The 26,714-nt window shown below is 55.4% G+C and overlaps 12 protein-coding genes across 12 annotated transcripts; 6 read left to right on the top strand and 6 right to left on the bottom strand.

Moving 5' to 3' along the window:
- Nucleotides 1-157: 157 nt before the first annotated feature.
- K452DRAFT_304979 (uncharacterized protein) lies at nucleotides 158-665 on the bottom strand (the record flags this gene model as incomplete). Its single annotated transcript, XM_033542859.1, has 2 exons — nucleotides 158-537; nucleotides 587-665. 2 exons carry the CDS (start codon nucleotides 663-665, stop codon nucleotides 158-160), a joined length of 459 nt encoding a protein of 152 aa, XP_033401692.1.
- A 328-nt stretch (nucleotides 666-993) lies between these two features.
- On the bottom strand, nucleotides 994-1,449 carry K452DRAFT_304978 (uncharacterized protein; the record flags this gene model as incomplete). The annotated part of the gene is made up of 1 exon (XM_033542858.1): nucleotides 994-1,449. The coding sequence occupies one exon, from the start codon at nucleotides 1,447-1,449 to the stop codon at nucleotides 994-996; it is 456 nt and encodes a 151-aa protein (XP_033401691.1).
- Nucleotides 1,450-2,278: 829 nt separating this feature from the next.
- K452DRAFT_242415 (uncharacterized protein) lies at nucleotides 2,279-3,748 on the top strand. The gene is made up of 2 exons (XM_033537866.1): nucleotides 2,279-2,708; nucleotides 2,800-3,748. The coding sequence occupies exons 1-2, from the start codon at nucleotides 2,412-2,414 to the stop codon at nucleotides 3,358-3,360; spliced, it is 858 nt and encodes a 285-aa protein (XP_033401690.1). The 5' UTR covers nucleotides 2,279-2,411; the 3' UTR covers nucleotides 3,361-3,748.
- Nucleotides 3,749-3,909: 161 nt separating this feature from the next.
- K452DRAFT_283270 (uncharacterized protein) lies at nucleotides 3,910-4,721 on the bottom strand. The gene is made up of 2 exons (XM_033539750.1): nucleotides 4,325-4,721; nucleotides 3,910-4,054 (listed from the first exon to the last, which is right to left on the bottom strand). The coding sequence occupies exons 1-2, from the start codon at nucleotides 4,511-4,513 to the stop codon at nucleotides 3,923-3,925; spliced, it is 321 nt and encodes a 106-aa protein (XP_033401689.1). The 5' UTR covers nucleotides 4,514-4,721; the 3' UTR covers nucleotides 3,910-3,922.
- Nucleotides 4,722-6,299: 1,578 nt separating this feature from the next.
- On the bottom strand, nucleotides 6,300-8,183 carry K452DRAFT_104199 (uncharacterized protein). The gene is made up of 4 exons (XM_033534946.1): nucleotides 7,749-8,183; nucleotides 7,248-7,683; nucleotides 6,620-7,197; nucleotides 6,300-6,556 (listed from the first exon to the last, which is right to left on the bottom strand). The coding sequence occupies exons 1-4, from the start codon at nucleotides 7,842-7,844 to the stop codon at nucleotides 6,365-6,367; spliced, it is 1,302 nt and encodes a 433-aa protein (XP_033401688.1). The 5' UTR covers nucleotides 7,845-8,183; the 3' UTR covers nucleotides 6,300-6,364.
- Nucleotides 8,184-8,325: 142 nt separating this feature from the next.
- On the top strand, nucleotides 8,326-8,805 carry K452DRAFT_304974 (uncharacterized protein; the record flags this gene model as incomplete). The annotated part of the gene is made up of 3 exons (XM_033542857.1): nucleotides 8,326-8,604; nucleotides 8,661-8,713; nucleotides 8,766-8,805. 3 exons carry the CDS (start codon nucleotides 8,326-8,328, stop codon nucleotides 8,803-8,805), a joined length of 372 nt encoding a protein of 123 aa, XP_033401687.1.
- Nucleotides 8,806-9,048: 243 nt separating this feature from the next.
- On the bottom strand, nucleotides 9,049-11,077 carry K452DRAFT_104194 (uncharacterized protein). Its single transcript, XM_033534945.1, has 2 exons — nucleotides 10,855-11,077; nucleotides 9,049-10,796 (listed from the first exon to the last, which is right to left on the bottom strand). Exons 1-2 carry the CDS (start codon nucleotides 10,930-10,932, stop codon nucleotides 9,453-9,455), a joined length of 1,422 nt encoding a protein of 473 aa, XP_033401686.1. The 5' UTR covers nucleotides 10,933-11,077; the 3' UTR covers nucleotides 9,049-9,452.
- A 1,014-nt stretch (nucleotides 11,078-12,091) lies between these two features.
- K452DRAFT_315249 (uncharacterized protein) lies at nucleotides 12,092-13,577 on the top strand. The gene is made up of 2 exons (XM_033543843.1): nucleotides 12,092-12,564; nucleotides 12,718-13,577. Exons 1-2 carry the CDS (start codon nucleotides 12,161-12,163, stop codon nucleotides 13,364-13,366), a joined length of 1,053 nt encoding a protein of 350 aa, XP_033401685.1. The 5' UTR covers nucleotides 12,092-12,160; the 3' UTR covers nucleotides 13,367-13,577.
- Nucleotides 13,578-14,151: 574 nt separating this feature from the next.
- K452DRAFT_283266 (uncharacterized protein) lies at nucleotides 14,152-16,111 on the top strand. The gene is made up of 6 exons (XM_033539749.1): nucleotides 14,152-14,292; nucleotides 14,343-14,397; nucleotides 14,449-14,532; nucleotides 14,600-14,959; nucleotides 15,019-15,681; nucleotides 15,745-16,111. The coding sequence occupies exons 1-6, from the start codon at nucleotides 14,240-14,242 to the stop codon at nucleotides 15,910-15,912; spliced, it is 1,383 nt and encodes a 460-aa protein (XP_033401684.1). The 5' UTR covers nucleotides 14,152-14,239; the 3' UTR covers nucleotides 15,913-16,111.
- A 404-nt stretch (nucleotides 16,112-16,515) lies between these two features.
- On the top strand, nucleotides 16,516-19,114 carry K452DRAFT_283264 (uncharacterized protein). Its single transcript, XM_033539748.1, has 4 exons — nucleotides 16,516-16,635; nucleotides 16,690-17,176; nucleotides 17,228-18,818; nucleotides 18,891-19,114. Exons 2-4 carry the CDS (start codon nucleotides 16,756-16,758, stop codon nucleotides 18,988-18,990), a joined length of 2,112 nt encoding a protein of 703 aa, XP_033401683.1. The 5' UTR covers nucleotides 16,516-16,635; nucleotides 16,690-16,755; the 3' UTR covers nucleotides 18,991-19,114.
- A 245-nt stretch (nucleotides 19,115-19,359) lies between these two features.
- K452DRAFT_263407 (uncharacterized protein) lies at nucleotides 19,360-22,097 on the top strand. Its single transcript, XM_033538646.1, has 2 exons — nucleotides 19,360-20,916; nucleotides 20,984-22,097. The coding sequence occupies exons 1-2, from the start codon at nucleotides 19,518-19,520 to the stop codon at nucleotides 21,700-21,702; spliced, it is 2,118 nt and encodes a 705-aa protein (XP_033401682.1). The 5' UTR covers nucleotides 19,360-19,517; the 3' UTR covers nucleotides 21,703-22,097.
- A 1,760-nt stretch (nucleotides 22,098-23,857) lies between these two features.
- K452DRAFT_294588 (uncharacterized protein) lies at nucleotides 23,858-26,409 on the bottom strand (the record flags this gene model as incomplete). The annotated part of the gene is made up of 3 exons (XM_033541714.1): nucleotides 23,858-24,476; nucleotides 24,529-25,776; nucleotides 25,826-26,409. The coding sequence occupies 3 exons, from the start codon at nucleotides 26,407-26,409 to the stop codon at nucleotides 23,858-23,860; spliced, it is 2,451 nt and encodes an 816-aa protein (XP_033401681.1).
- Between the last annotated feature and the right edge of the window lie 305 nt (nucleotides 26,410-26,714).

The following is a 26,714-nucleotide window of genomic DNA, read 5'->3' as shown; positions in this document are numbered from 1 at the left end:
GGTTAGGATTGACTGAAATGAATGCGGCGAATGGGGGATTAATGGATTTGGGATTGTTTTCACCTCGTTTTTTCTTTTTACTCGAGGATTACGAGTCTTTTTTTCTACTTTCTCTTCTTTTCTTTTTCTTTCTTACTATACACACTTCTTTCACACTTCATAGCATTGGCGCGTGTGGTGGGGGGCTTGAGGTTTGAGGCTTGAGGCCGGGGAGGCGGGAGTTTGGGTTGGGCGATTGACTGATTGACTGATTGACTGATTGACTGGCTAGGTGGGTGGCGGCTTGCGTTGCGTTGCGTTGCGCTGCGTGCGTGGGTTGCTTGTTTGCTTTGCTTTGCTTTGCTTTGCTTTGCTTTGCTTTGCTTTGCTTTGCTTTGCTTTGCTTTGCTTTGCTTTGCTTTGCTTTATTTGCATGCATGGATGGATGTATGGATGAGGATTCAATGCCCTTGCCGTAGAGCGGGGGCGAGGCGGAGAAATGGATACATGGTTTTTGTCCTTCTTTTTCGTTTGAGCTTTCTTCCGTTTTTGCGACTCCTGGACTTGAGTCGTTTGTTGTCTATCGCTTTCTCTCTATCTCACTCACTGTCTTTCGTGATGCTGTTGGGGGCGATGGTGGAGATGGTGAGATGGTGAGTAAAAGTGAGAGCGGGTGGAACGGGCATGCGTGATTTGCGGGTGCACGTTGAGTAGGTAGGTACAGGTAAATATAAGCTTGAAGGATGGGGGTAGGGCATGAATGCAACAGTTGATTAGCTGATTGGTTGGTATGCTATAGACATGTGGGCTTGGGTGTGTGTGCTATTTATTGTTGTTAGGTTAGTCCACAGCGTCTTCGCCGTGGTATGTCACAGCACAACAACCAAATCCCACGCCCAAAGAAACCCACCTACAAACAGCTATAGCAATAACGAAAAAGACACAGGAGCAAACCCCAGAAAACTGGCCTCATTAAGGTCATTAAAGCTAGGTAGCTACACTCTCAGCAGCACACTACTGGTTCTTATTACTAACAACCACAGCCAGCCTCGGACTAACGTAAAAAACACCCCCAATCAGATCCGTGCCCTGCAATACGCACAGCTGCTGGATCTCGTTCGCAAAGCGCGCCATATCGGCGCAATCGAGCGTCTCTTTGAACTCGCCACAGACGCTGATGGTGGCGCTGCCGGCCCGCGCCCACGTCGTGCAGTCGCTGCCCATGCTGTTGTTCACGCGGCACGCTTGGCCGCTGTGGCCGCGTGCGCGGTTGATCGCGCCCGTCACGTCCTGGGTTTTGGGACTGCCCTTTCCGGCGTCGCAGGTTGCGCCGTAGTGGAAGTTGGGGAACGTTTTGGGTAGTGCGATGGGTGAGGGTGAGGGCAGGGGCAGGGGGGAGGGGTAGGGTAGGGGGCTGCTGCTTGTTAGGGCCGCGGCTAGGGCCAGGAGGAGCGCGGTTGGGAGGTGCATTTTCGGGGTGGTGCTGGGTTTGGGTTTAATGGTGTGGTGGTGGTTTGGTTTGGTTTGGTATGGTTCTGGTAGGTTCGGGGAGGGGGGTGCTTGGGTGTTTATAAGCTTCTTTTTCTTTTTCTTCCCCTCTTTCTTCTTCTTTACCCTTGCTGTTATTCTCTGCTCCATTGTCGGAACGCATACTTTATGTCGCGGCACCTGCTTCTGTGCCTCAGGGACCTGTGGCTTTGTGGTCTCTAGCCACCATCACTGAATCCTTTATCTCGCCCGGCTAAAAACAAAAAAAAAACCTCTTTGTTCCGCTACATCAATATCTTTGTCTAGCCTCTGATCCTCAAGTGGCCAGTCTGACGTAACTGTAAATACTGGCTTGGCTTGTGTGCGAAAGAGTTTCGTGGACTGGTATTCCGTGGTTGATTGCAATGTGAGATATGACACGCATCCTGGATTGTACAGTCTACTCTTCTAAAGTGTACAAAACTGATAAAGGCCGATGCTGTTACTTGTGCCGCTAAGATCATCACTGCCAATAAGATCCTATTTAGCTTTATCAGATCGTGCTGTGGCGAGGATCATGCTAAAAAAATTCCCCGATGGACGGAGCAGACCGCCCATGGAAGATCAAGGTGAAATTGTTTGTCTATCTTGGTGAGAAAACCGATAGTCAAGGATTGGTACGGTGCGGCCAAAATATGATTACCACTTGAATGAGGGGTGTTTGGGGAGTGTAGCAGGTCTCGACCGAAAGCGGACATGACTCGGGAAGCAGGGTTAACGATGTCATGCCTCCGCCCAAACGCCAACGCGGCAGCTGACCTATCACCATCCACATCACCACCAACGACGACCGATCCTCCAACCACACACACAGCCAGGCAACAACAACTACAACAACAACACCACCACACGCTCGGCACCCACGCATCACCGCCAGTCACTACCGACCAGCAACAGCAGCAAGCATGTCCTTCGAAGACTCGTCAGCACTAGAGTCGCAGCCGACGAACTGGCGGCGCGAAGACGACCCCCAGTACGCCGACGACCCGGACTACAAGCGCTTCACATCGCAGCTATCGGACCAGCTGTTCTCGCTGACGTCGAATGTCACGCGCCTGTCGAACCAGATCGGGCTGCTGGGCACCAAGCGCGAGACGGAGCGGGTGCGCGAGCGGGTGCGCGACCTCATTGACGAGACGACCAGCGGCTTCAAGGACATTGGCGAAGGCTTGAAGAAAGTCCAGGCTTGGCCGGACCTCGGCGTACGTGGTTCAGTCCATACCCCTTTGAGCAGCGACATTGCTACGAGATACGAGACCGTGTGCTGACGCTCATGCCCGTGCGTGCATGCAGCCCTCCCAGAAATTCACCCAGGGCAAACTAAACCGCGAGTTCAAAGCCTCGCTCACCGAGTTCCAAGTGCTGCAACGGCGAGCCATCGAAAAAGAGCGCAGCAGCAACGCAGCCGCGCGCGCAGCACTCGACGACGCCTCGTCGCCGTCGCACGAGCGGACGCAGTTCCTCGGCCCAGGCGGCCAGCAGCAGCAGCAGCAGCAATCGCAGCAGCAGAACCAGGTCCTCGAGGACCAGCTGCGCCTGGCGCCGCAGGACGAGGTCGACTTCCAGGAATCCCTCATCATCGAGCGCGAGTCCGAGATCCGCAATATCGAGCAGAGCGTCGGCGAGCTGAACGAGCTGTTCCGCGACGTCGCGCACATGGTCCACGAGCAGGGCGAGCAGCTCGACATTATCAGCGAGAATGTCGAGGGCGTTCGCACTGATACCCGTGGCGCTAATACCGAGCTGAATTCTGCGTCGAGGCATCAGAAGGCCGCAAGGAATAAGGCGTGTTGCTTGTTGCTGATTTTGGCCGTTGTCTTGACTATTGTTATTTTGGCTGTTGTGTTGGGTTGAGCGGGGAGCGAGCGAGTGGGCGACCCAGCGAGCCAGCGGGGGAGCCAGAGAGGAAATGGGGTAGGGAGGGGAGGGGAGGAGGGAGAAGGGGGGGCCAAGCCTGCTCTCCCATCATAAGCTGTACAGTCGTTCTTGTTCTTATACCCGGTGTTGGAGAGTCTCAGAGTCGTTACCATGCAGGCGTTTTTGATGGGCTTCCCTGTCTCCTACAGCACAGCACAGCACAGCACCTAAGCCGCGCAGGCTTTTCTCGTGTCGTTCTTTCCTGCATTTTCTTGCTGTATCAATCAGATGTAGACTTGCTTTCGTGTCTCTTGATATGTGTTACGGCGTTTAGTTATATCATATCTGCAACAGACGTTCGACAAATTCCATCCTTTCTCAGCGCACGCACGCACGCACGAGCATTTCTTAATCGAAAAGATTTTGACATTGTTTGTTTTTGGCTTCATAATCTACATAGATACACCCACCCCATAGCCGGGGTGAGGAGACACCGTCTCAGAGACAGAAGAGAGCCACGGCAAAACGCCTCGTCGCTCTACTATACTCGTCTACTCGTCTACTCGACGGTGACGGGATTGCTGGTGTCGAGCTCGTTGAAGCGGCGCAGGTCCATGTCCTTGTCGAGCAGGGGGATGACGTACGGGTCGAACGTCTTCCAGTACGGGTTCTCGAGGTGGTATTTTTGGGACTGGGGTTGTGGGGTGGGCGGTTAGTTTTGTGGTTCAATGGGGATTGGGGGGGGAGGGTTGTGTGGTTTTGTGGGGGAGAGAACAGAAGGATTGGGATGCGTCATGTGATACGCGTGTTTTTATTTTTTGCGGACGGGAACGGACAGCGCGAGTCTGCGTCTTCTGCTCTTTGGAGACCAAGAAGGGAAAAGGAAACAGAACAAGGCGAGCCCCAAAAACCAAACAATGGCGGTCTTGAAAATAGAGGGGATAAAAGAGGAAAAACTCACGCTCTCGTGCTCGTATCTCTCGACAATGCACCACGCGCGCGGGTCCTTGTGGTCCTGCATGACGAACCAGGAGAGCGTCTCCTTGTCCTTGGAGTAGACCTGCGAGGCCTCGATGAGCTTGTTGCGCAGCTTCTCCTCGACCTCCTTGCCCTCCTTGGCGTAGAGGTGGACCACGATCGTGTAGACCATTGTTGCTGGGGCGGGCGTTAGCGGTGGTTTGGTTATGCTGGAGGTGGGGGTGTTTTGTTGTTGTTGTTTTTGTTGAAGACGGTGAAGGAAGAGAGAGGGAGATGGAATGGAATGGTGAAGAAGCTGCTGATGGTGGTGGTAGTGCTGAAGACGATGAGAACAGAAGCTGCTGCCACGGAAGCAGCGTAGGTATACAGCACCAGCACACCCTCCTCCGCCATATGCGTACGTACCTTGTGTGTAGCTGTCTCAAAAACGTGACAGAGAAAAAAAAGGCTTCAAGAACTCAAAAACACGAGCTACAAAAAACCCACAGATCAGATCAGCCACAGCGCACGCGAATCCCCCACTACCCCGCCCCCACCAGCCAGCCGGCAGGGCAGCAGTACAGTAGCAGCAGTAGCACTCACCTCAGACGATGACGGTTGTTGTAGTTGACGATAAGGTTGAAGCAAGAACGATGGCCGCAAGAACGCGAGGGGTCCTTAGGTCCCTATAAAAGCACCTCCCCTCCCGCCCTGCCCGCCCAATCCCGTCGTGTGATGTGGTGGCCCAGACCCGCATTTCCGGCGGACCCCATATGTCATCGCTGCCCTGCGGCGAGCCTGGTGGTGCTGAGCCTGTGCTAACGCCCGCATCGCGCCGCGGTTGCGCCGAGTTGCGCGCGCGCCGGTTTGGTGGGGTTTAATGTTTACGGGCTTTGGTGCTGCTGCTGGGCTAGCATTGCTGGGTACTACTGTCGTGGTGATGATGGTGATGGGGCAGCCCAGCTTGTGGAGCTTGCGTTGGGTGCGTTGCGCTCGGTTTGTGCGGGTTGCCAGGAGCGTTGCGTATTGACGAGGCGTGCTTGTGATTGGTGCTGAGGTTGACCTCCGGGTGTTGGTGGATTGCGTGCCTGACATCCGTATTGGAAGCCTTATAATCAGGGCAGCGGATGGTTCGCCGTCCTCTTCAACTCTTTTGTCCGCCTTTAACTATATATTGTATAGGTTTACTATATCTTTTGAGTACTTCAGAGGTAGCTATAATAAGCTAGAACGCTACTATCAGTGGTCGATACGTATCTATGAAAATAAAAAGATGCAAGGGTACGATAATGCTTACAAGGATACGAGTATGTTTCACAAATGGATAACAAGAAAGAGACACGACAATATGAAAGTATTCGAAAGGGCACGAAGATAAGGATACATAAGAGCGCGAGGATATACCACAAGGGTACGACGGTACGAAGGTAACAGAGCAAGAAGGTAAGTCATATACCTATACCTAAATGTGAATCACAGAGACGGGCAGACCCGGAGCCCATTACCAGGCCCCTCACGTCACCAAATCTCAAGCACCACCCCATTCCGTAGAGCATTTTCCAAATCTACAGCTACCTAGTCCGCAGCCCATACTTCCCCGCCTCGTCCAACGTCATGAAAGAAGACGCTACTAGTACAGGTACATGGGGCGATAGGTACGTCAAAGCCCGGCTGGTCATTCATATCGGAAGAGGGGGAAGAGAGAGAGAGAGAAAGATAGATAGAAAGAAAGAGAGAGAGGGAAGAATAGTCATGACCTTCTTCCCCTGTTCTAAACCAGCTCCCAAGGTAGGTGCGCTCTCGCTATGCAAACCACAAGCCTCGCAGAACAGGCATAACGAACGCCCAAGCATCGGTCTTTCTGTAAAAGCCCCTTTCCCTAAACACACACGAGACGAATCGAAGCATTTTTGAAGCTGCACGTCGCGTTCCGGACGATAGATCCCGGAAGAGGCGCTCATTGCTGACCGTAATTTGAAAAGACATCGACTTGGTAGAAAGACGTAACTCATATCAAAAGGCGTGTATGAAGAGGTTAGTTCCTCTACATCATCATCGACTGGAGCCCGTTCGAGGCATAAGCCATGGGCTTGATGTCCGGGTGCGGCACAGCCTCGAACTTGTGGAAGTCGAGCTTGAGCTCCGGTCCGATGTTGATGTAGGCGCCCTTGTTCTCGGTGCTGTCGCAGTACTTGGGTGCCGAGAAGACAGTGATGCAACGACCGTCATGTTCAACCTGGCAATGGTCAGTTTTTTGGGGACTTTATAGCAGCGCGTTTATGGGTCGCTCATGACTTACCTCGTAGCCTTCCATTCTGACTTCGTGACTCCTGATGACAGCTTCCAGTCCGTTCTTCTCGCAGAACCTCTTCGTGATGTCCGGGCCGAACTGTAGGCCAACACCCCTCTTGCTTGGACCACGACCGGGCGCGGGCTGAGGGTCGGTCCAGAGCATTTCCATCATGAGACCACTCTGGCCAGGCTGCCTCTGCTTGTGCCTGTTCAACTTCCGCACGTCATCCAAGCTGATGTCATCGTTGGAGAAGAGACCACCATGCAGGACGAAGAACTTGCGGCCAATAAGCGTTGCCAGAGGCAAGGCGGAGAAGGACTCGGAGAAGAGCTTGAAGATGCGCTCGTTGTACTTGGCGCGGCATTCGCCCTCAAAGCCGTACATCCGGTTCATGTCGTCGGTCTCGTGGTTACCGCGGTTCAGGAAGAAGGTCTTGGGGTAGAGCCACTTGTAAGCGTAGAGAGTGAGAGCGACTTCCGTAGACCAGGAACCGCGGTCGACGAAGTCTCCGTTAAACAGATACGAGTGAGTGGCAGAAGGGAAACCGTTCAAACGGAAGATTTCGAGAAGATCGAAGAACTGGCCTGGACTTACAGTTAGCTCTGAGCATAAAGTATGGAATTGGAAATCTTACCGTGCGTGTCACCGCAAACGGTGATCTTCTGGTCCTCCGGCACCTCGTACTCGACCATGGTCGGCTCGTTGTAAACAAGCTCCTTGACCGCAAGAACGATCTGGTAAACGTACTTGCGGTGAATCTTCTTGCCATCCTTGAACCGCTTGATCATGTCCTCGATGAACTCAGGCGTCATCTCCTTCTCTAACCGCACGCCATCGTAGGAATCCTCTACGGCCATATTCTCCACGTCCAAACCCTCTGCCGCAGACGGCGCATCGCCGATCTCGATGGCCTTGAGGAAGGCATCGCGTTTCACAATCTTCTCGCACTCGGCAAATTGGAGCTTCGCGTTCTTGTCGTTGGGGTTTTTCTTGACGACGACTTTCCAGTCGCGTATCGCTTCGTTGTGCTTGAGGATGGCGGTGTTGGCGACGGCGCGACGGTAATAGGCCTAGGTGAAGCTCGGGTCTCAGCTACATTCAAGTCGGTGGGAGGGAGGAGGGTGGTGGCGAATACCTTGACATTGCCAGCGTCAAGCTCTATCGCCTTGGTGGCGTCCGCAACGGCGAAACCATAGGCCTCTAGTTTGATGTTTGCCTGCGCGCGCCCCATCAGCCCTTGTCGCGTGCCAATTGTCGGTGGCGTGCTCAACGCACCTGGGCCCGGTTTGTGTAGAAGGCGGGCTGGTTAGGATCGGCCTCGATGGCCTTGGAGTAGTAGTCGACAGCGGTGGGCCAGTCGTGCTCCTTGAAGGCCTTGTTGCCCTTCTCTTTAAGTTCAATTGCCTCTTCGGCGCCCATGGTGAAGCGGATGGATAGTGAGAGCGGGCTTGCGGAGAGAGTACTGCAGGCAAAGGAAGGGCAGTCGGCGACTGTTACAGGCCACGAAGTTTGCCGGGGGTTGCAGGAAAGAACTAGTCGGAAGCTCTGCGCATGCGGGACAAAATCGTAGATTGCGCGGGATGACGGCGAAGGGAATGGAAGACCGAGGCGCGGTCCGAGCTTCCTTGAGGTCCAACTCCGGCCTGAATCCAGACCTACGCTGTCTATCGCGCTTTCAACTCCGCCATCCCACCGCCCTCGTGCTCGACAACATGCCTCCCACAGCCTACGTCCCGCCCGGCCAACAGCGCTCCCTGCGCGCCTGCATGGTGTGCAGCATCGTACAGCTCGAGTACCTTTTCAAGCGCAATGGCTGCCCCAACTGCGACTTCCTCGAGCTCGCCGGCAACACCGACGCCATCCAGGACTGCACCAGCCAGGTCTTCGAGGGCCTGATCCACCTCGCCGACCCCCAGGGCAGCTGGGTCGCCCGGTGGCAGCGCCTCGACAGCTACACCTCCGGCATGTACGCGACAAAAGTTTCCGGCGTGGTAAGCTCCCCCGGCCTGAACCCATGAGCGCGCCATACTGATAGCTTCGCGAACAGTTGCCCGAGGACTATGTCGCAATGGTCGAAGCGGCGGGCGTCAAGTACATCCCGTAAGTCTCTTCGCGCCCGGCGGTGTGGCGGACACGAACTCACTCTCTCCAGACGCGACGGCAGTGCCCAGGAGGCAAGCGGCGAAGCATGAAAGACAACGCGGCTTCACGGATTCATCTTGCATTTTGAGCGGGCGGCGTTGGTATGGACGGCAGAGTCTTGGCGTCAAAAGCCCTCTGTGACTTCTTGGGTCAATCACGAGTGGCTACGGGAGGCTTCGTGGCATGAAAGAAAAGAGGCTGGGATTTATTGATTTTCTGAATGCGGAGAAAACTATCGAGCAGCAGTTACTGCAATTTAAGGCTATGAAGGTTTTATATGGAGACGTCGGTCACAATTTCGAAATACAAGGAGGATGAGAATACGAATCCCCAGAAAACACGCGAATCGGGGGCGACGTCTGGAAACTTGGTGGCCTAAACTTCATAAGACGGTACGTGTGGATGGATACGGGACCATTAGCACCTGAAGAGCATTGGTGTGAACGGCATGTAGTCTTGAAGTGGTAGGTATTGCGATGGACTAGGCAATCTGATTGCCAGAATCCGAGAAATAAACGGTGCTATCCACCTTGAGTCTATACTGGTAGTTTACATCTAGCCGCTGCTCCAATGATATCTTTGAAAAAGAAAATAATGCAACCCAAACGCCATCCGTGCCATGCAGGATATCCCAAATGCTAATCGCTGAATGTTCATGTCTCGTAGCAACAAGTAGTGACAGGGGGACGCGCGATATTTACAGCGCGAACAACAGTCCGGCACCCGCAGCCGCGGCAAACGCCATCTTGGGCATGGCTGTCATGACGGGAACTGCAGCGGCCTCACTGTCTGAGATCTTAGGACTACCAACGCGAGCTCCGCCGGTAGAACCAGCAACTGTAGAAACGGCATCCGCGACTACAGTCGCGTTTGGCACGGCGTTGTCGCCGGTCCCGATTTCCACAACGTTGGAGCTGGTTGAGTTGAAGTTTGTGGCGGCCAGCGAGATCTCATTGTTCTCGAGGTCGTAAACGACATAGGCCGAACGCAGGAAAGTGTCGCCCAGGACGGAAGAGGACGAACCAGCCTTGGCGACGCCAAAGAAACAGACTGGCTCGCCATTGTTGTAGCCGGCGACAATAACGAGCTCATTCATGGGTACGCTGATTGTCGGGCTGCTGAACTTGAATTCTAGCGTGTCGTCCTTGTTCGCCGCAGCGCAGTCGATGAAGGCTGCACCCTGTTCTTCGCTGTACTCGGCGCCAACCTCGTCGTAAATGCTTTCTGCAACGTCATCTGGAAGATACATCAGACTGCTACCGGAGTCGAGAAGAACTGACGCGGCGCCGTCATAGAAGGTGTCAGACTCGCCATTGTAGCCGACGCCTGTCAGCGCAATGACAAACTCCCGGTACTTGCCATTCTCCTGGAGGATCGGCAGGGTCTGAAGGGTTCCGTGGTATTTTTCTGTGTCAACCCCACCAAACAAAATGCTTCCAGTGCTTGCGTCCAAGTCGTTGAGCCAAAGGCTGTATGCGCTCGATTGGATAAGATCCTTATTGACCAGCAGCTGGGGCAGGTTGGGATAGGGGTCGAGTTGCGCTCGGTTGACAGCGACCTCGTTTATCGCGAACCCGATCCCCAGAACCCCCTCTCCCGAACTTGACGTGTAACCGACGCCAAATTGCATGTCGGTTAGGTTTTGGCTGCCGAACCAAAAGGTATCCGTCACATAGTCTCCCGCGGCTCCGGATCCGTCGACATAGGAAATATTGAACTTGCTGTTAACATACTCATACGTCGAAGAGTCGTTTGCGGAGTATGTCCCTGAGACCTTGCAGGGGTCGGTTCGCGAGGAGCATAACGAAGACGATGCCGAGTTTACCCAAAGATCGCTGGATCCGGTATCAATGTGTAGTCTCATTGTTTGCTTTGGCGTTCCCAGGCTGGCGTTCGCAAAGTAAAGCGTTTCGAGGTTATCCAGGCTCTCCTTTACCACGGCCGACCTTTTCCACCTCCTCTCCTGATCGCGCTTAACAAGATCCGAGATATCATTTCTTCTTTCAATGTCCAGACCTAGTACTTTTGGCGCAGTGGAAGGCTTTACTTGCGCATTAGGAAAAATTGCGGTGTTGGTCGTTCAATGCCAGGCGACTTACATCTCGTTTGGCCAATTGTATCGCGTTGGTGAGTGGCAGCAGGTTTGCCGCCAGTGTCAGTGCGGCGGTGCATTTCATGGTCCTAGCGCCGGGAATAATACAAGGAAGAATTTCAAGGGGATAAAAAAGAACAGGCGGCGACGTTCAAAAGGATAAGAAATAGTAGGAATGGAGCAGTAGAGTAATAAGGGAACAATAGGCAAGGCGGACCAAAAATTTGGAGCGACAAGGTTTCTTTATGAGCTCGGGGTTTGAGTACGTACGACCTGAGGGTGATGACGACGACGCTCCAAAATAGTGGCGGCCGGGTCGCGGCGGAGTCAGCCCAGCCTCACAGAAGGCGCTCTGTTAACCAACAAGGAAAATGAATGTCAAAGGCCACGACAGAGGACAGCCACAGGGTAAGCATGACCACAAAGATGCGCGATTCCAACTTGAAATACATCACCTGCCACTGCCGGCATCCGGCCGCCCCCCGTTCTTTGGCGCTCTTTCCGCAAGGCTGTGGAGGTTCCGCATTGCTTGGCCCTGACGATCATCTCAGGATGAGAGCGAGTGCTGTTCAACTAACGAACAGATTGCCCCACGGAAGGACATATCGGCAGCGCTATGGATGCTGTCTCTGTAAGCGCCCGGTCCTGGCGAAGGATGCAAGGCAACAACTCCACACTCCGCCTTTGACCCAAGGGGATCAAGAGGCAATACCTGCATCAGATCAAGCCAACGGTCTGACCATCGCGACAGAAACCGTTGCACCTGTCAGCTTCCAGGGCGCAAGGCGCAGCATTCTTTTTTTTTTGACGGGTCCTCGCAACACTTCATTCATTTAGGTATGTCTTATGTGCTGGCTGGTTAGGGCCCTGGGGCCGAGATGAGACTTTTTGCCGTGACGCGTCAGGCTTTCGCCGAGGGGGGCTGTGATGGGGCCGACAAAACCGAGAGCCCCATGGCGAAATCTCTTGTCGACAAAGCGCGGTATCAGCTGTGGTACGACGATGGCTTTCCGTGAGAGCCGAGGACAAAAGACCAGGTGCCAGGCTGCCAGCAGATCGCTAGGCGGAACCCTTGGCACGACTGGAGGCCGGAGGGTGCGGGGAGGTTGGCAGGCCTATAATTAGAAGAGTAACGATCTGCTGGCCGCCTCAGCACTTAGTGTGCACGTGACTTGCGCGGTCGCGTCCAGAGTCGCGTTGCGCGTGTCTGAACGTGCTGGAGACTAGATTATTATCGCAACCGAGACATCATCACCGACACCCACCGCAATACACCTATACCCACGCCCAACAAATCGACATTCACCGCACCAATGGTGCAAGCAGAGTCCTCCAAAGCCGCCGCAGGCAATGGCCTCAAGACGCAGCCGAACGGTGCCAACTACGAGCTGCCATGGGTGGAAAAGTACCGTCCGGTCTTCCTCGACGACATCGTCGGCAACACGGAAACAATCGAGCGGCTGAAAATTATCGCCAAAGATGGCAACATGCCTCACGTCATCATTTCCGGCATGCCTGGTATCGGCAAAACGACATCCATTCTCTGCCTGGCGCGCCAGCTGCTGGGCGATGCGTACAAGGAGGCTGTACTCGAGCTTAATGCCAGTGATGAGCGCGGAATCGATGTTGTGAGAAACAGAATAAAAGGCTTTGCGCAAAAGAAGGTTACGCTTCCGGCAGGCCGGCAAAAGATCGTCATCCTGGACGAGGCAGACAGGTGAGCATGATCATTCTTTCAGGTGGGCTTCGAAATGGTTGGTCCCTGCAGGCGATTTCTCAGAGAATCTTCTCAGCCTGGAGGGACCATCTAAGCAAAACTCACCTGTTTGGAATGATGACTTCAAGCTGAGCACCAGCTGACTGTATGCAGCATGACCTCAGGCGCTCAACAGGCTCTCCGACGGACCATGGAAATCTACTCGTCTACAACCCGCTTCGCCTTCGCCTGCAACCAGTCCAATAAGATTATCGAGCCACTTCAGTCTCGCTGCGCCATCTTGCGCTATGCCCGCCTTACTGATGGGCAGGTGGTCAGACGGTTAATGCAAATCTGCGAAGCTGAGAAAGTAGAATTCTCGGAAGATGGCATTGCCGCCCTCGTGTTCTCTGCGGAAGGCGATATGCGGCAAGCCATAAACAACTTACAAAGTACTTATGCGGGCTTCGGTTTCGTCAACGGCGACAATGTCTTCAAGGTCGTTGACAGTCCGCACCCAATCAAGGTCCAGGCTATGATCAAGGCCTGCTACGAGACCAAGGTCGATACCGCGCTGGATACGCTCAAGGAGTTGTGGGATCTGGGATATTCTTGCCATGATATCATAAGCACCATGTTCAAGGTTACGAAAACCATCCCGACGCTTTCCGAACATGCAAAGCTTGAGTTCATCAAGGAAATTGGGTTTACGCACATGCGCATTCTGGAGGGAGTTCAGACGTATCTCCAACTCTCAGGTTGCGTGGCTCGGCTCTGTAAGATCAACATGAAGCCCAGCCTCTTCTCCATCCCTCGCTCATAACCCTTGGGCGCCATATTTAATTTTCGAGACCTTGGGCTTTGCATGTAGCATGGCGTTACGGAGCAGTGATGGAAAACAAGGAGCTTGTGTCAGATTTTAGGTTTTCGACATGAATCAAGACGTCCCCGTGTGGGGCAATATCTACATGTTCGTTACAGGAGCAACGGCGCCTCTTCTAGCGCGGTACGTTGTCATGCAAGTGCTCGAAGATCTTGACCGGCAAGATGATGCATTTGCAGCATCTGCACCGTGTGAGATGCCGGATAGAGCTCGATCATTGGCCAATCGACGTCTAGGCATGAACTACCTAGCGATCACGAAATCAAAGTTGGTGGAGCCTTGCAAATCCGAGGACCAAGGTTGAAGGTTAACGGCGATCATACTGGAGATGTGTGGAGGGAGCATCCTCCCCGATCTCAGATATGCCGAGGTCGCCGATAAGGATATGTACCCCGCAACGCGCCCGCTGAACCCTGCACGCAACTTTCCCGCAGCAGTCATCAGCATCATTGATCATACGAGCCAGACAGATTGTCCCAAAGCTAAGAACAGAATCTCCTCGGAAGACGCACAAAGACAACGCATTTCAAAGAGATTAGCCGCAATTGGCTCCGATTTCGGACGCGCTGCCGTTAAACTGCGCAAGCGGGGATCAGCTCTCTCCATGTGGCGGTCGCAAAAAAATGGCGTGCTTGACGCGATGGAGAGAGACTCCGCTGATCAATCCGTTGTGACTCCCGACCTCGCTGTTTATCTTTCTTTTTCTTTACACTTGCCTCGGCCGTTCAATTACTTCACAACCACAGCCGCATAACTCAATCGTCAGAGCTCCCCGATACTCGTCTTTTGCTCAATTCCCCCATCACAGGCACAATGAGCGGCGAACAGCTTCCGCAGAGGTTCGAGACGTTGCAGCTTCATGCTGGGTAAGCTTCGCGACGCAATTGAGGACGTCCTGGCTGACGAACTTGCGCAGTCACAACCCGGATTCTGAGACCAACTCCCGCGCCGTTCCCATCTATGCGACTACTGTGCGTTAAGAGAGCAGCTGTCGGTTGGAATTGTGAAGCTGAACAGCATAGTCATACGTCTTTAAAGACTCCGCCCATGGCGCGAGGCTTTTCGGTCTCAAGGAGTTTGGCAACATCTACTCCCGTATCATGAACGTAAGTGGCAAACTTAATCCCACGAAGCACCAGCGCTGGTCAGGAGCTTACTTGCCTTTCCCGCTAGCCCACGGTCGACGTGTTTGAGAAGCGCATTGCCGCGTTGGAGGGTGGTGTCGCCGCTGTCGCTACGGCTTCCGGTCAGGCCGCGCAGTTCATGGCCATCGCGGCTCTCTGTGCTGCAGGCGACAACATCGTGTCCACCTCCAACTTGTACGGCGGCACCTACAACCAGTTCAAGGTCGCATTCCCGCGGTTGGGTATCAACACGAAATTCGTCAACGGAGACAACCCGGAGGATATTAAGGCGGTTATCGATGACAAGACCAAGGCCGTCTATCTGGAGAGCATTGGAAACCCGAAGTACAACGTGCCAGACTTTGAGGCTATCTCGAAGGTCGCACATGAAGCTGGTGTCCCGGTCATTGTAAGTGGAGACGCATTGTCAGGAAGGCATGTCTTTGCTAACGTCCATTCGCCATCTAGGTCGACAACACCTTCGGCGCTGGCGGCTTCTTCTGCCGTCCCATCGACCACGGTGTAGACATTGTCGTTCACTCTGCAACCAAGTGGATTGGTGGTCACGGCACGACTGTGGGTGGTATTGTCGTTGACGCTGGTAGATTTGACTGGGGCAAGCACGGGAAGCGCTTCCCGCAGATGGTCGAGCCCTCCGACGGTTATCATGGCCTGAAATTCTGGGAGACCTTTGGGCCTTTGACTTTCGCGATCCGCGCGCGCGTTGAGATTCTGCGCGATCTTGGCGCCGCCATGAACCCCTTCGCCGCCCAGCAGCTACTGCTTGGTGTTGAGACCCTAAGTTTGCGTTGCGAGAGGCACGCGGAGAACGCGTTGAAGCTGGCGAAGTGGTTGGAGGCGAACGAGAACGTCTCTTGGGTGTCTTACCCGGGTCTGGAACACCACCAGAGCCACCAGCTGGCGAAGAAGTACCTGCCTCGGGGCTTTGGCGGTGTCTTGTCTGTCGGTGTCAAGGGCGATGCTGAGGCCGGTAGCCAGGTCGTGGACAACTTCAAGTTGATCTCCAACCTGGCTAACGTCGGCGATTCGAAGACGCTGGCGATCCATCCCTGGTCCACCACCCACGAGCAGTTGTCCGACGAGGAGAAGATCAGCAGCGGTGTCACCGAGGTAAGACAAGCATATTGTATAAAGCAGATGCTCGAGCACTTGTCGCTAACTCTATTTTCCCAGGACCTGATCCGCATCTCGGTCGGCACCGAGCACATTGACGATATTATTGCCGATTTCGAGCAGGCCTTTGCGGCTGCGTCGACCAAGCCCAGCGCAGCGGGCCACACCGAGAACGCCGAGAAGACCGGGGATACCAAGAGCGACGCGGCCATCAGTGGTTCCACCTAGATTTGCGAGATACATAGAGCGATACCTGTTTGTTTATGATACCTGGGTTTTGGGGGCTGCAGGGGCGATGCAGTTTGGATTAAGCATAAGCGTAAGCATGATGACGACAAGAAAAAAAGAAACGGCGGACTCGGCGATCAGATGGGCCTCGGTAGCACACGAATCTCATACATGTTCCTTTTGCCAGCGCTCACATGGACAGGTGGTTGCTTTTTTCTTTGCCGAAACATGTGAAAGCTGGGGATGATGAACAGCGAAGGATTTTGTGCCGTGTGGCTTGCGACGAAAGCTGGGGTATGGAAGGATGAGTGGGAGGTCCATGGGGGCACGGGGGTCAACATCATCACGACGGCACATCACATGGGGCCCGCAGCAAAGGCGCTAGGCCGTGTCGCGCGCACGCCGACACAGCATCGCGCAGAAGTATCGTGAGATGGAGCACAGCGTGCTCGGGAAGGCAACCAAAGCCGCGCGCTAGCGGGGCGCCAGGGCAGAGATGCCGAGGCTTGCGGCCTCGGCGGCCGGCAACCACGCAGCTTTCGTACGGGAGCGTCCCAAGATCATCGCCGCCGACACCACTTCTGTCCCTGTGATTCCCCTTTCCTTCTCTCTCGACATCTTATCGTCTTTTTCCCGTGCATTTAGAGATAGACGTAGACTTTCCTCGTCTTTATTGTTGTGCATTCCCTCCCACTCAGCATCCCGCATCGTGGCGCTTTCACCGTGAGTCCTAGCTTCGGAATCGCCGACACTGCTCTGCTGACGTCGTGCGCGCAGTTCTGCAAGCATTCAGTTGACTTGTAGACCTTAATCCCCATCTCTTCCCGCCACGTCGCCGCAACAATGGCTCCTCTTCTCGCTGTCCAGCGTGCCGTCGAGCTGCAACCTCCGCCAGCGCCGGGGAAGCCGCACAGCGTGCCTGTTCCAGGAACCGAGAAAGCCGGCAGGACACCCATATACAGGCATTGGCGCTTTGCGGATGGCCCGCTGCAGACGTTGGACCCGAATCTTCGGACCATGCACGAGGTCTTCGAGGCCTCCGCTAACAACAATCCCGGCAGCCGTTGCCTCGGCTCCCGTCCGTACGACCCGGTAACAAAGTCGTGGGGCCCATACTTGTGGGAGGACTACCAGACGGTTCATAGGAGGAGGGCCAACCTGGGTGCGGGTTTGGTGCAGCTGCACAAAGAGGCTGGTGTGCCGGAGGGAGAGAAGTACGGCATTGGTCTTTGGTGCCAGAACAGGCCTGAGTGGCAGATAACTGGTATGTGAAAGGATACACCGAGTCGTACGGACAAGCGTTGACGCGGTTTAGATCTGGCGGCCATGTCCCAGAGCCTGTTTACCGTCTCAATCTACGACACTCTTGGACCCGACACCACCGAGTACATCATTAACCACTCTGAGCTGAAGTGTGTCGTCACTTCCCTGAATCATGTCTCGACTCTCTTAAAGCTCAAGCCCCGCCTTCCGTCTTTGAAGATCATCGTCTCTTTGGATCCTTTGGACGCGGGAGAGCTGCCGGGTTACTCGAAGAGGGCGCTCCTGAATGCCATCGCTAGCGATATGGGTGTCAAGGTTGTCTATGTCAAGGACGTTGAGGCGCTCGGAGAGCAGAACCCGCGTCCGTACAACCCGCCGACACCAGATGATATCATTACCATCAACTATACCTCTGGCACGACCGGCAACCCCAAGGGTGTTGTCCTGACTCACGCGAACGCTGTCGCCGCGACTAGCTCCAGCTTGATCATCACAGAGCAGTCGAATGGTGATGTCATCTGCTCTTTCTTGCCTCTCGCGCACATCTACCAGCGTGTCGGTGAGCACACGGCTCTCTGGGGCGGCGCCGCTATTGGTTACTTCCACGGCAACATCGCGGAACTTGTGGATGATATGAAGCTGTTGAAACCCACCGCTTTTAGCGGTGTTCCCCGCCTGTACAACCGGTTTGGTGGTGCGATCAAGGCGGCGACACTCGAGCAGTCGGGAGTCAAAGGCGCCCTGTCGCGGCGCGTCATCAACACTAAGATGGCCAAGATCCAGGATCCCACTCCCGGCGCTGCTACCAACAAGCACTTCCTGTACGACCGCATCTGGTCAAGGAAGGCATCGGCCGCGCTTGGTCTCGAGCGCACCAAGACCATGGTTTCCGGATCTGCACCCATTGACCCCTCCCTGCATCAATTTTTGCGTGCCGTTTTCGCCAACAACTTTGTCCAGGGCTATGGCCTTACCGAGACTTATGCTGTCTCGTCAGTTCAAATCAAGGGCGATATGACGGCCGGAAACTGCGGTGCCAGCGCGCCTTCTGGCGAGTTCTGCCTGATTGATGTCCCCGATATGGAGTACATGACTTCTGATCAGCCCCGTGCGCGCGGTGAGGTCTTGCTTCGTGGGCCTACCCGCTTCCGCGAATACTTCCGTAACCCGGAGGAGACGGCGAAGTCGGTGGATGAGGAGGGCTGGTTCCATACCGGCGACATTGGCGAGATCGATGAGTTGGGCCGTCTGAAGATTATTGACCGGAGAAAGAACGTCCTCAAGCTTGCTCAGGGCGAGTACATCTCTCCCGAGCGTATCGAGAACGTTTACCTGGCAAGCTGCGGATGGTTGGGAACGGCGTATGTGCACGGCGACAGCCACCAGGCCTTCCTGGTCGGTTTGTTTGGTATCATGCCCGACCAGTTTGCGCCCTTCGCTAGCAAGATCCTCGGCAAACAGGTCAGCGCGACGGATGTGGCTGCGCTCAAGCAGGCCGCGGAGAACTCGAAGGTGCGGCAGGCAGCGTTGAAGGAGCTGGACAAGGTCGGCAAGAAGAACAAGTTCAACTCCTACGAGAAGATTAGGAGCTTGAGGTTGCTCATTGACCCGTTCACGATTGAGAACGAGCTATTGACGCCAACGTAAGTTTCCCCGGAGGTTTTTTTATGGTTTCTTTTTTGCCGCAGACGGGTGCTGACAGTAATGGTGTGTAGTCTCAAGCTCAAGCGTCCGCAGGCGGCTAAGAAGTACCGCGACTTGCTCGACCAGTGCTACGAGGAGGCGCTCGCTGCGCCAGCAAAGGCCAAGTTGTAGAGTATCGATATAGGGGGCGGCATCTTGCACGATTCGTATTTAGAGGGGCTGATGATGTACGGCGGTGTGGATAGTCGGCATGGATACGGGCCGGCTCGGATGTAGAGCCGATGATGTGAGGGGGTTTAGACGGATTTCTTGACGCGCGACGCCGGAACGCTGTACAGATTGGGGGATTTTTGGGCTTGGGATGAGAAAGAGAAGGGTCGGGTACTAGTGGTGCTATATATACCGTCAAGGAGCCGGCGTTTTGCGTTTCACGCCAACAAACTCGTCCTCGTGCTTCCTTCGTTGCTGCAGGGCTGGCTTGGCACCAAAGGACCCTGGCTCGCCTGTCAAACTGTCGCCCTCTCCGACATCCCCCTTCACGCCCCATTCCACAGCCTTTTGCCGCCGCCAATCCCACGAGAAAGCGTGTGCCTGGTTGCCTCGCTCTGTCTGCTGTTGGCTCCTCTGCTCGACTCTCCGCGGGGCGCGCGGCGTCGCCGCTTCCACCCTTTGTACACACGTCATCCTAGTGTGGCATAATGCAGCTTATGCCATCTACATCGCGCCTGACCGCGACCACGACGCTGGTCGCCTCGGCCCTCTTCGTCGCGCCATACCTCTCGTCCACCTCGTCGCCGTACGCCTATGCCGCCGAGATCGACTCGCCCAGCTCTGCCGACCACAACCACCACCGGTTAGGCCAGGGCGCGCTGCCGCACACGGAGCTGTTTGGGGGGGAGGAAGGTGAAGAGGAGGGAGATCTAGCCAGGCGCGGCGACGAGGGCTACGTTAGCTACGAGCCCGAGTTCTGGGGCCTGGGCAGGGACCTTATCGGCAGGGCGACGACGGATGCCTTGGTCGAGTTGGGCAATAACCGGCCGGCGTATGATACTATCAGCGCGAACTCGTCGCTGTTCTTCCACTTCAAAAATTCATCGCTCTGGGGCAACTATTCGGCGGCGACGCCGGGCTTGCCCTCGATCGTGGATAAGCGGAGCCTTGCAGACCAGGACGAGGGCTATAAGACTGAGCTGAAGAAGCGCGCATTGGATGCGCGAAAGGACAAGGATGATGGCGACGAGGACCAGAAAGGTAGTAGCAAAGAGGATGATGACAAAGATGGGGAGGGCGATGAAGAAGGGAAAAAGGGTAACGGTAACGACCAAACGGGGGACGGTGATGACGATGGCGAACAAGAGTCCCTTGGGTCGAGGCTGGTCTACATCACCGTAAATGTCTGCAGACAGCCCACCTCTAATAATACTGCCGCGGCCGACCTGCCGCAGCTTACGATGTACATTTCCACGTCCTCCAAGAACAAGAACCCAGGCCCCGATTCGAACGCAGGAGAACAGGCGACGGCGACTTTGACCGGAGGCTTTGCGAGCTATACGACGCGGGCCAACTCGGACGTCTACGTCGGTCTGTCGACGCCGGAGCTGCCGCAAAATTATTCGGGGCATTGGACTTACGAGCTGGCCGCTTCGATTGACCAGTCGTTCCACCGGTTCAATGAGCGGGACCCAACGAACGCGTTTGTGTACCTGGTAGACAGCGACACGACCTCTGCCTTGTTCACGACGGATAATCTCACTCAAGCCAATGCCGATGATCCGGTGTATCAGGAGTGGATGAAGACGGGAACGCCCTTCCAGGTGTATGCCTACAACACGAACAGCACGGTCATCAAGGGCCTTGAGCGGTCTTTCTGCGGGTTGCAGCGGGCGTGGGCAGACCAACCGACGTCGTTGTCCAACGGCATGACAACCAGGGGCTCGGGCAACAAGCCCAAAGAGCAGTTCTACCTCATGGGCTTGAACGGCAGTACCGAATACTTCGGCTATCCAGTCATGTACGGAAACTCGACCGCGACCGGGCCTGGTGTAGTCGGCGGCGGCGGCCAAGTATGGTCCCCGGTGACATTCCGCACCAAGCGCGGTAAGTTCAACCTCCCCAGCGCCACAGCGTGATACAAGTAGCAGGCGTCTCTGACAGTAACCAACAGACCACAACTGCCAGGTCATCTTCGACCTTGACTTCTGTTCTGAAGTCGCCTACGCGGTGCCCAGCAACCCAAGCCGCTACAACATGAACTCGCTCCGCACGCTCTACGACGACAACGCCGCGGAGCTGTACCAAAACTTCAACTACTCGCTGCAGCAAATCCCATGCAACACAACGACAACAGCGCAATACTCACTGGCACGCACGTGCGACGACTGCGCCCGCGACTACAAAAACTGGCTCTGCGCAGTAACGATCCCACGCTGCGACGACTTCAGCTCGCCGCACACGTGGCTGCAGCCGCGCAACGTCGGCGCGCCCTTCCTCGACGGGCACACGCTCGACGACGCCGACTGGAGCCGCGACCGCGACCCAGACACCAACGCCACGCTGACGGACCGCCTGTACGCCAACAGCAGTCGCAATTCGCTCATCGACGACAAGGTCCAGCCCGGCCCGTACAAGGAGGTCCTGCCGTGCGAGGACTTGTGTTACTCGCTCGTGCAGAGCTGTCCCGCCCAGTTTGGCTTTGCGTGCCCGAGTCGGGGCCGCGGCTTGGAGCATAGTTATGGCAATCGCGATGGCATTGGCAGCAGCAATATCACGTGCAGCTATTTGGGCGCGTTTTACTATGTTAATGCTGCTGGGGCGGTGGCGGCGCGCAGGGCGCTGGTGCTGGGTGTTGCGCTTGTGGTGGGGGTAGTGTTGGGTGCGGCGTAGGTTTGGGAAGATGGCGTATGTATGTATGTATTTAGATCCTTTATCAGATTTCGGCAGGACGAAGCAAAGCGAGCAAAACGAAGAAGAAAGAAAGACAAGGTTGAGTTTCATAGAGAGCGAGCGAGTGGGCGAGCGAGCGCGAGAAGACAATATGAGAAAGAGAGAGAAAGAAAGCAAGAGGAGAAGAAAATGGCGTTTTTTTGCGTTTTTTTGCGTTTCTTTGCGTTTTACTATATGCCAGCGTATTTCCTACTTACATGCGTATATGTGTGCGGGTGTGCGGGTGTGCGGGTATAATAAATATAAACGAATAAGGGATGAGTGGATGGGTGGGATGGGATGGGTGGGTAGATAGGTTAGGCGTTGGAATGGTGTGTGCGTTTTAGGGTTTGCGCTGTGTATGTTGATATTGATATTGCTATTGCTATACCGTGTTTGTATTTATTGGTCTAAGCGATGGTTTCGAGGTTTGTGCTGTTCATCAGCGAGGCGGGTGGGGTGTAAGTAGGTAGTAGACGGCCGGGCGAAGAGATAGGAGCAGACTACCAGCCAGCCAGCCAGCCAGCCAGTCAGTAGGTACTGTAACTAAGTAAGTACGCATGCATGCAACAACCCCAGTCTCCTCTCAACTCTCTCCCTCTCAACCCTCTCCTTCCCCACCCCGCAAAAGCCGCAGCCGCCACACCCGCGCATGCATACGCGCGTGCACGCGCGTACATCAGTATTTCTGAGCAGGCTAGTCAAGTCAATTCAACGGGCGACAACAAGCGACACAGCCGCACAGCGCTGCGGTAGGTAGGTACGTGCCATGTCAAGTCATGTGAAGCGGTACCTATGGCGCAACAGCGGCGCAACGCGGCCCTGACGCGCGGAAGCTGACGACCTACCTACCAAGCTAGGTAAGCTCCTCTGCCCTACCAACGGTCGGGCCGGGCCACGGGCGGCTGTGGCGGGCCCACCTACTTACCAGTACCACGTACACACTGACTACTACCTACGCTGATACGTTTTTGGGCAGGTGCGCGCTATTATTCGATATCTGTTGTACCGGTTTCGCAGCGCTGCCCGGTGTCTCGGATGTCGTCATTTCCTAATCGGGACAGCTACGGCGCTCACCGCATCATGGGCAGAGAGGCCGCGGTGCTAACGTCACTCGTTCGTTCGTTCACTAGGTAACTCATCCACTCTTTCACTCACGCTCACAGCTCTCAGCGTCTTAGCCGTCTGTCTACCTGCGTAACTACGTAGTACCTAGGCAGGCAGGGAGGCAAGCAGTCGCCCACCTACCCACCCTACCTACGTATCTCCTATCACCCACATACGTAACCTCCTATTTACCCCCACCTGTTCATTCCAGCAATGCACTATATCCTCCCAAAACCCCAGCCATTAGCGCCCACTCCAGCAACCCCATCTCCATCTACCACCAACCCCCCTCACCCATCGAGTAAACCCCCCACAGAAAGCGCCAGCAAGCACGCAGCAAAGGAGCGAAGAAACGGGGGTATCAGTATCTATACGATCGGTGCGAGAGCGAGAAATCCATGCACAGAGAGAGCGGGGGAGCAGTGCAGCGACGCTTGCGAGCATGCGGCACGTGGGCTTGTGAGGCGCGCGGAGCTGGGGCACGGCGCACGCGAGCGGTTGTGGATGATGAGCTGGTGAGGAGCGCATGGAGGTGTGCAGCGGGCGAGGCGCGGTGGCGGCTGCGTCGTGTATCGATGACTCTGTGAATAGATGGACGGATGGCGCCAGGTGTCTTTCCCCTCGTGGGTATGTCGTGTCGTGTCATGCACGCCACGCTGATAGCTAACTAGCTCGCTGCAAGGATGAGGTACTTCGTCGCCAGCGAAGGCGAGCGGGGGCCGTGGCCATGGATGGTGGCTAGTTGTTGCGCTTTTGAAACTCGAGAGTGAGGCGCGGTAGCAACCGGCGGCTGCAGAGCCACTGCCTGATTTTTTTCAGCCTGCTTGACCCTTGGTGCGTGAGGAGACTCTTGCTCTCCAATTAGGGCCCATAGGCTTGCTCGAAGATCTTATCTAGCCTGCTCTTTCTCCCTCTCCCTCTTTCATCTGCGACCTCAGTGGCTTCAAGCTCATGCATGACAGGCCCGCCCATCTTTAGGATTTGGGCACAGCCCAAACACAGCCGCAGGCTACAGCTTCAGCTGCAGCTCATACTCGACACCCTCCTTAGTGATCCACTCACGTACGAACGCAGCGCCCATGCGCAGCGCTTGCACGGGCGTCATGTCAACAGCCACCGGCAAGATATACGCGCCATCGAGCGTTCCGGGCGCCAACGCTTCCCACGGCCCCGCCGCCATCACGTCGCGCAGCTCGTCGCCCTTGGCGCGGCCCGACCACGTCGCCGGGTATCCCGCGATCAGGTCCTCGACGGGCAGCTTAAGGCGCGCGTCCGCGACGAAGCGCACCATGTCGGTCTGGCACTCGCCCATGGTCCGACTTGACGTTTCAAGGCTGTGCAGTGTGTTACTCTGCTTGGTGTCGCTGCCGCTGGATTCCTTGTCCTTTTCACGCTCTTTTTCGGGCGCGTTACTGACGGGCCCGTGGTGCGCAATGATGGCCGTGATGCGCGTGCAGATCACCGCGCCAAGCTGCAGCCGCAGGGCGTCCAGATGCGGGAACTCGGCGCAGATGCGGCTCATGTACCGGTGCAGAGGCAGGATTGTGCGCCAATTGCCATCGATGTCGCCCGGCATACCTCGCAAGTGATACATGTAATCTTGGCACGTATATGCGGCAATGTATGTACTTTGAGCAGTCAGTATACCGAATTTCTTCGAAAAGATGGGAGTTTACTTACAGGAGACAGTCCATGCCCATAGCTGCCGCTCGCTTGCGTTCTTTTAGTGAAGGTTTGCTTCCCATCAGGGCTTGCAACCCATGCTTCAACTTTCGGCCCAGAGGATTCCACTTGCGGGATGCCTCTTGCCAGATGGCAATGCTGCTACCCTTGCCATTTGATGGCGTGGAGGCTGCGATGCTAGAAGTGTCAAAAGAACCAGAGACTACAGGCGTGCCTGCTGACTGGCCTGGAGTGACTGTAATGCCATTGCTCTCATTCGAAACGGACCGGATCATGCTTGATGATTTTAAGTTCCTGCTTGGGGTGAGATATTGTTGTTTTTGAGAGCTTGATTTGGTGGATAAAGCTGGCGACTGAAGTTCTCGTTGAGTAGGTGTTCGGGGTTTCTTCTCGGCGTCGACAGTGGATGGAGCTCTAGGGCGTTTGGTGGGCGGTGTTTCATTATGTTGATCTTCAGCGGCTCGCGGGCGCTTTTCAGCCACGTGCTTTGATTTATCTTTTCCGTCAATGATGGCTGGCGGCGCCAGTTTACGAGGAGCTTCTTTTCCTGCAGTGTCTTTTGCCTTTGATGGATTCTCGGCCTTCTTCGGTCGCTCAGTGTCTTTTGAGCTCTCCGTCGTAACATCGTGCTCTTTTGAAAGAACTTTTCGACTAGGAGGTAACCGCAAAAGCCGCTCAACCTCTTGTCTCCGCTTCCTACCATATCTGAGCTTGATAATGAGTTTCCTGTGTTTGTCTGATGCTGCTTTGGTCTTGGCAACAGGGCTTTCCGCTGCCGTCTTAACAGATTTGGATGCCGTATCTGGCGGACGTTTGCCCGATTTGGTCTCGTGTTCCGGTGGTTTCTGGGGCGCGGGTCTCTTTCCCGCAACTTGGGGCATGCCTTTTGTAGCTGTTTCAGCCTGGTGTGTTTTTGTGTGTGGTGGTGTGGTGGCTGAAGCTTTCTGATCAGAGGATGAAGAGGCATTGGAGCCGGCTCTGTTGTGTTTCTGTTCTTCTTCGCGCTTTTTCAATTCAACTTCAACGACATCCGGAAGAGTGGGTGAAAGAAGTGGAGGTAAAGTGAGACCCGTAGGTGAAGATATTGGTGAGACCAATGGCGGCAATCCATGAGGAGTCGAGGTTGAGGTATTGACCATTGGCCTCTCCGTCGACGAATCCGACATTCGCGGCTTTTTAGTATGTTGATCGGGACGGTCGCGCGCTTTGGGCGCCGAGTGCTTCTCTTCGGCTTCCTCGTGAGCGCTATGCACAGCATTAGCAGCCTTCAATGAAACGCTACCATGATACCTACCGCTTATGCGACTGCGGCTCCGGGGACTTCCCCAGTACAGGTGGCTTGGCTGGTAATTTATGTGTCTCTTTGGCAGGGGTATCCTCCTTCTTCCCTGCCTCCCGTGCCGGTGCCTGCTTCGAGGGAGTTCCCAGTCCCGCCTGTTTGTCCCTGTACGCAGCGAGACTAATCTTCTTTTTCGGCACATCATTGCGCACCGGCGTGCTCACTCCACTTGGAATTCCTTTGGCCTTCATAGCGGCTCTCCTATCTCTCTCCTCATCCACCTCCGTTCGGCAAACAAAGCAACTGTCGGCGTGGTCGCGGTAGACAAAGCTCATGTACTGGAGGCGCTCCTCGTTTGGGTCAAAGGTGGTTCCACGACACCAGCTTTCTGCCGATTCGCGCGACCAATGGTGGTATCGGGGCTCGGCGCATGGGACAGCGAGAATGTACGGCGCATCCGGTACGTTCTTGCGAACGCGCTCCCAGGCGTTGTCGAGCGCGCGCAAATCCTCCACATCCTCAGCCGACGTAGGTATCCAGGCAGTCGTCGTCTTGGCGGGCGCGGTTGCTGGTGGCGCCGAATTGTCGGAGATGGACATGGTACAGGGAGGGGATCGCGGGGTAGAGAGGGTCGCTTTGTTCGCGACGGCGTAGCAGTCAAGGCGCCGGCGGGGCCGAGTCGACACCAGAGATAGGCTAGGGAACGTCTGCATGGCAGCCGTTAGCTGACGGCGGGCGGCGGCGCGCTACGCGTGGGATACCTCTGATGACTTTAGTGCGACGGCTCCTCCGCTGACTCGGTGGAGCTGACCATGGTTCGGCCGGGCGCGGGGGGGTTCGCGATGGACGGCGGAGGCGGCGGGCGGAGAGAGAGCGGAAGAGGGATTGACTGTCAGGCGCGGGT

Source organism: Aplosporella prunicola (assembly GCF_010093885.1).
Source record: "Aplosporella prunicola CBS 121167 unplaced genomic scaffold K452scaffold_3, whole genome shotgun sequence".
Lineage (NCBI taxonomy): Eukaryota > Fungi > Ascomycota > Dothideomycetes > Botryosphaeriales > Aplosporellaceae > Aplosporella > Aplosporella prunicola.
This window is presented reverse-complemented; position numbering and strand designations above follow the sequence as displayed.

What these genes read in the sequence shown, in the direction of transcription:
- K452DRAFT_242415 (XM_033537866.1), top strand. Translation starts at nt 2,412, where the DNA reads ATGTCCTTCGAAGACTCGTCAGCACTAGAGTCGCAGCCGACGAACTGG. An exon ending in AGGCTTGGCCGGACCTCGGC is followed by an intron (nt 2,709 to 2,799) that starts GTACGTGGTTCA and finishes GCGTGCATGCAG; the next exon opens with CCCTCCCAGAAATTCACCCA.
- K452DRAFT_263407 (XM_033538646.1), top strand. Translation starts at nt 19,518, where the DNA reads ATGCAGCTTATGCCATCTACATCGCGCCTGACCGCGACCACGACGCTG. An exon ending in GACATTCCGCACCAAGCGCG is followed by an intron (nt 20,917 to 20,983) that starts GTAAGTTCAACC and finishes AGTAACCAACAG; the next exon opens with ACCACAACTGCCAGGTCATC.
- K452DRAFT_104194 (XM_033534945.1), bottom strand. Translation starts at nt 10,932, where the DNA reads ATGAAATGCACCGCCGCACTGACACTGGCGGCAAACCTGCTGCCACTC. An exon ending in TACAATTGGCCAAACGAGAT is followed by an intron (nt 10,797 to 10,854) that starts GTAAGTCGCCTG and finishes GCGCAAGTAAAG; the next exon opens with CCTTCCACTGCGCCAAAAGT.
- K452DRAFT_104199 (XM_033534946.1), bottom strand. Translation starts at nt 7,844, where the DNA reads ATGGGGCGCGCGCAGGCAAACATCAAACTAGAGGCCTATGGTTTCGCC. An exon ending in TTGACGCTGGCAATGTCAAG is followed by an intron (nt 7,684 to 7,748) that starts GTATTCGCCACC and finishes AGCTTCACCTAG; the next exon opens with GCCTATTACCGTCGCGCCGT. An exon ending in CGTTTGCGGTGACACGCACG is followed by an intron (nt 7,198 to 7,247) that starts GTAAGATTTCCA and finishes CTGTAAGTCCAG; the next exon opens with GCCAGTTCTTCGATCTTCTC.
- K452DRAFT_315249 (XM_033543843.1), top strand. Translation starts at nt 12,161, where the DNA reads ATGGTGCAAGCAGAGTCCTCCAAAGCCGCCGCAGGCAATGGCCTCAAG. An exon ending in ATCCTGGACGAGGCAGACAG is followed by an intron (nt 12,565 to 12,717) that starts GTGAGCATGATC and finishes GACTGTATGCAG; the next exon opens with CATGACCTCAGGCGCTCAAC.
- K452DRAFT_283270 (XM_033539750.1), bottom strand. Translation starts at nt 4,513, where the DNA reads ATGGTCTACACGATCGTGGTCCACCTCTACGCCAAGGAGGGCAAGGAG. An exon ending in AGAGATACGAGCACGAGAGC is followed by an intron (nt 4,055 to 4,324) that starts GTGAGTTTTTCC and finishes CCACAACCCCAG; the next exon opens with TCCCAAAAATACCACCTCGA.
- K452DRAFT_283266 (XM_033539749.1), top strand. Translation starts at nt 14,240, where the DNA reads ATGAGCGGCGAACAGCTTCCGCAGAGGTTCGAGACGTTGCAGCTTCAT. An exon ending in ACGTTGCAGCTTCATGCTGG is followed by an intron (nt 14,293 to 14,342) that starts GTAAGCTTCGCG and finishes GAACTTGCGCAG; the next exon opens with TCACAACCCGGATTCTGAGA. An exon ending in TCAGCAGCGGTGTCACCGAG is followed by an intron (nt 15,682 to 15,744) that starts GTAAGACAAGCA and finishes CTATTTTCCCAG; the next exon opens with GACCTGATCCGCATCTCGGT.
- K452DRAFT_283264 (XM_033539748.1), top strand. Translation starts at nt 16,756, where the DNA reads ATGGCTCCTCTTCTCGCTGTCCAGCGTGCCGTCGAGCTGCAACCTCCG. An exon ending in GCCTGAGTGGCAGATAACTG is followed by an intron (nt 17,177 to 17,227) that starts GTATGTGAAAGG and finishes GACGCGGTTTAG; the next exon opens with ATCTGGCGGCCATGTCCCAG. An exon ending in AACGAGCTATTGACGCCAAC is followed by an intron (nt 18,819 to 18,890) that starts GTAAGTTTCCCC and finishes AATGGTGTGTAG; the next exon opens with TCTCAAGCTCAAGCGTCCGC.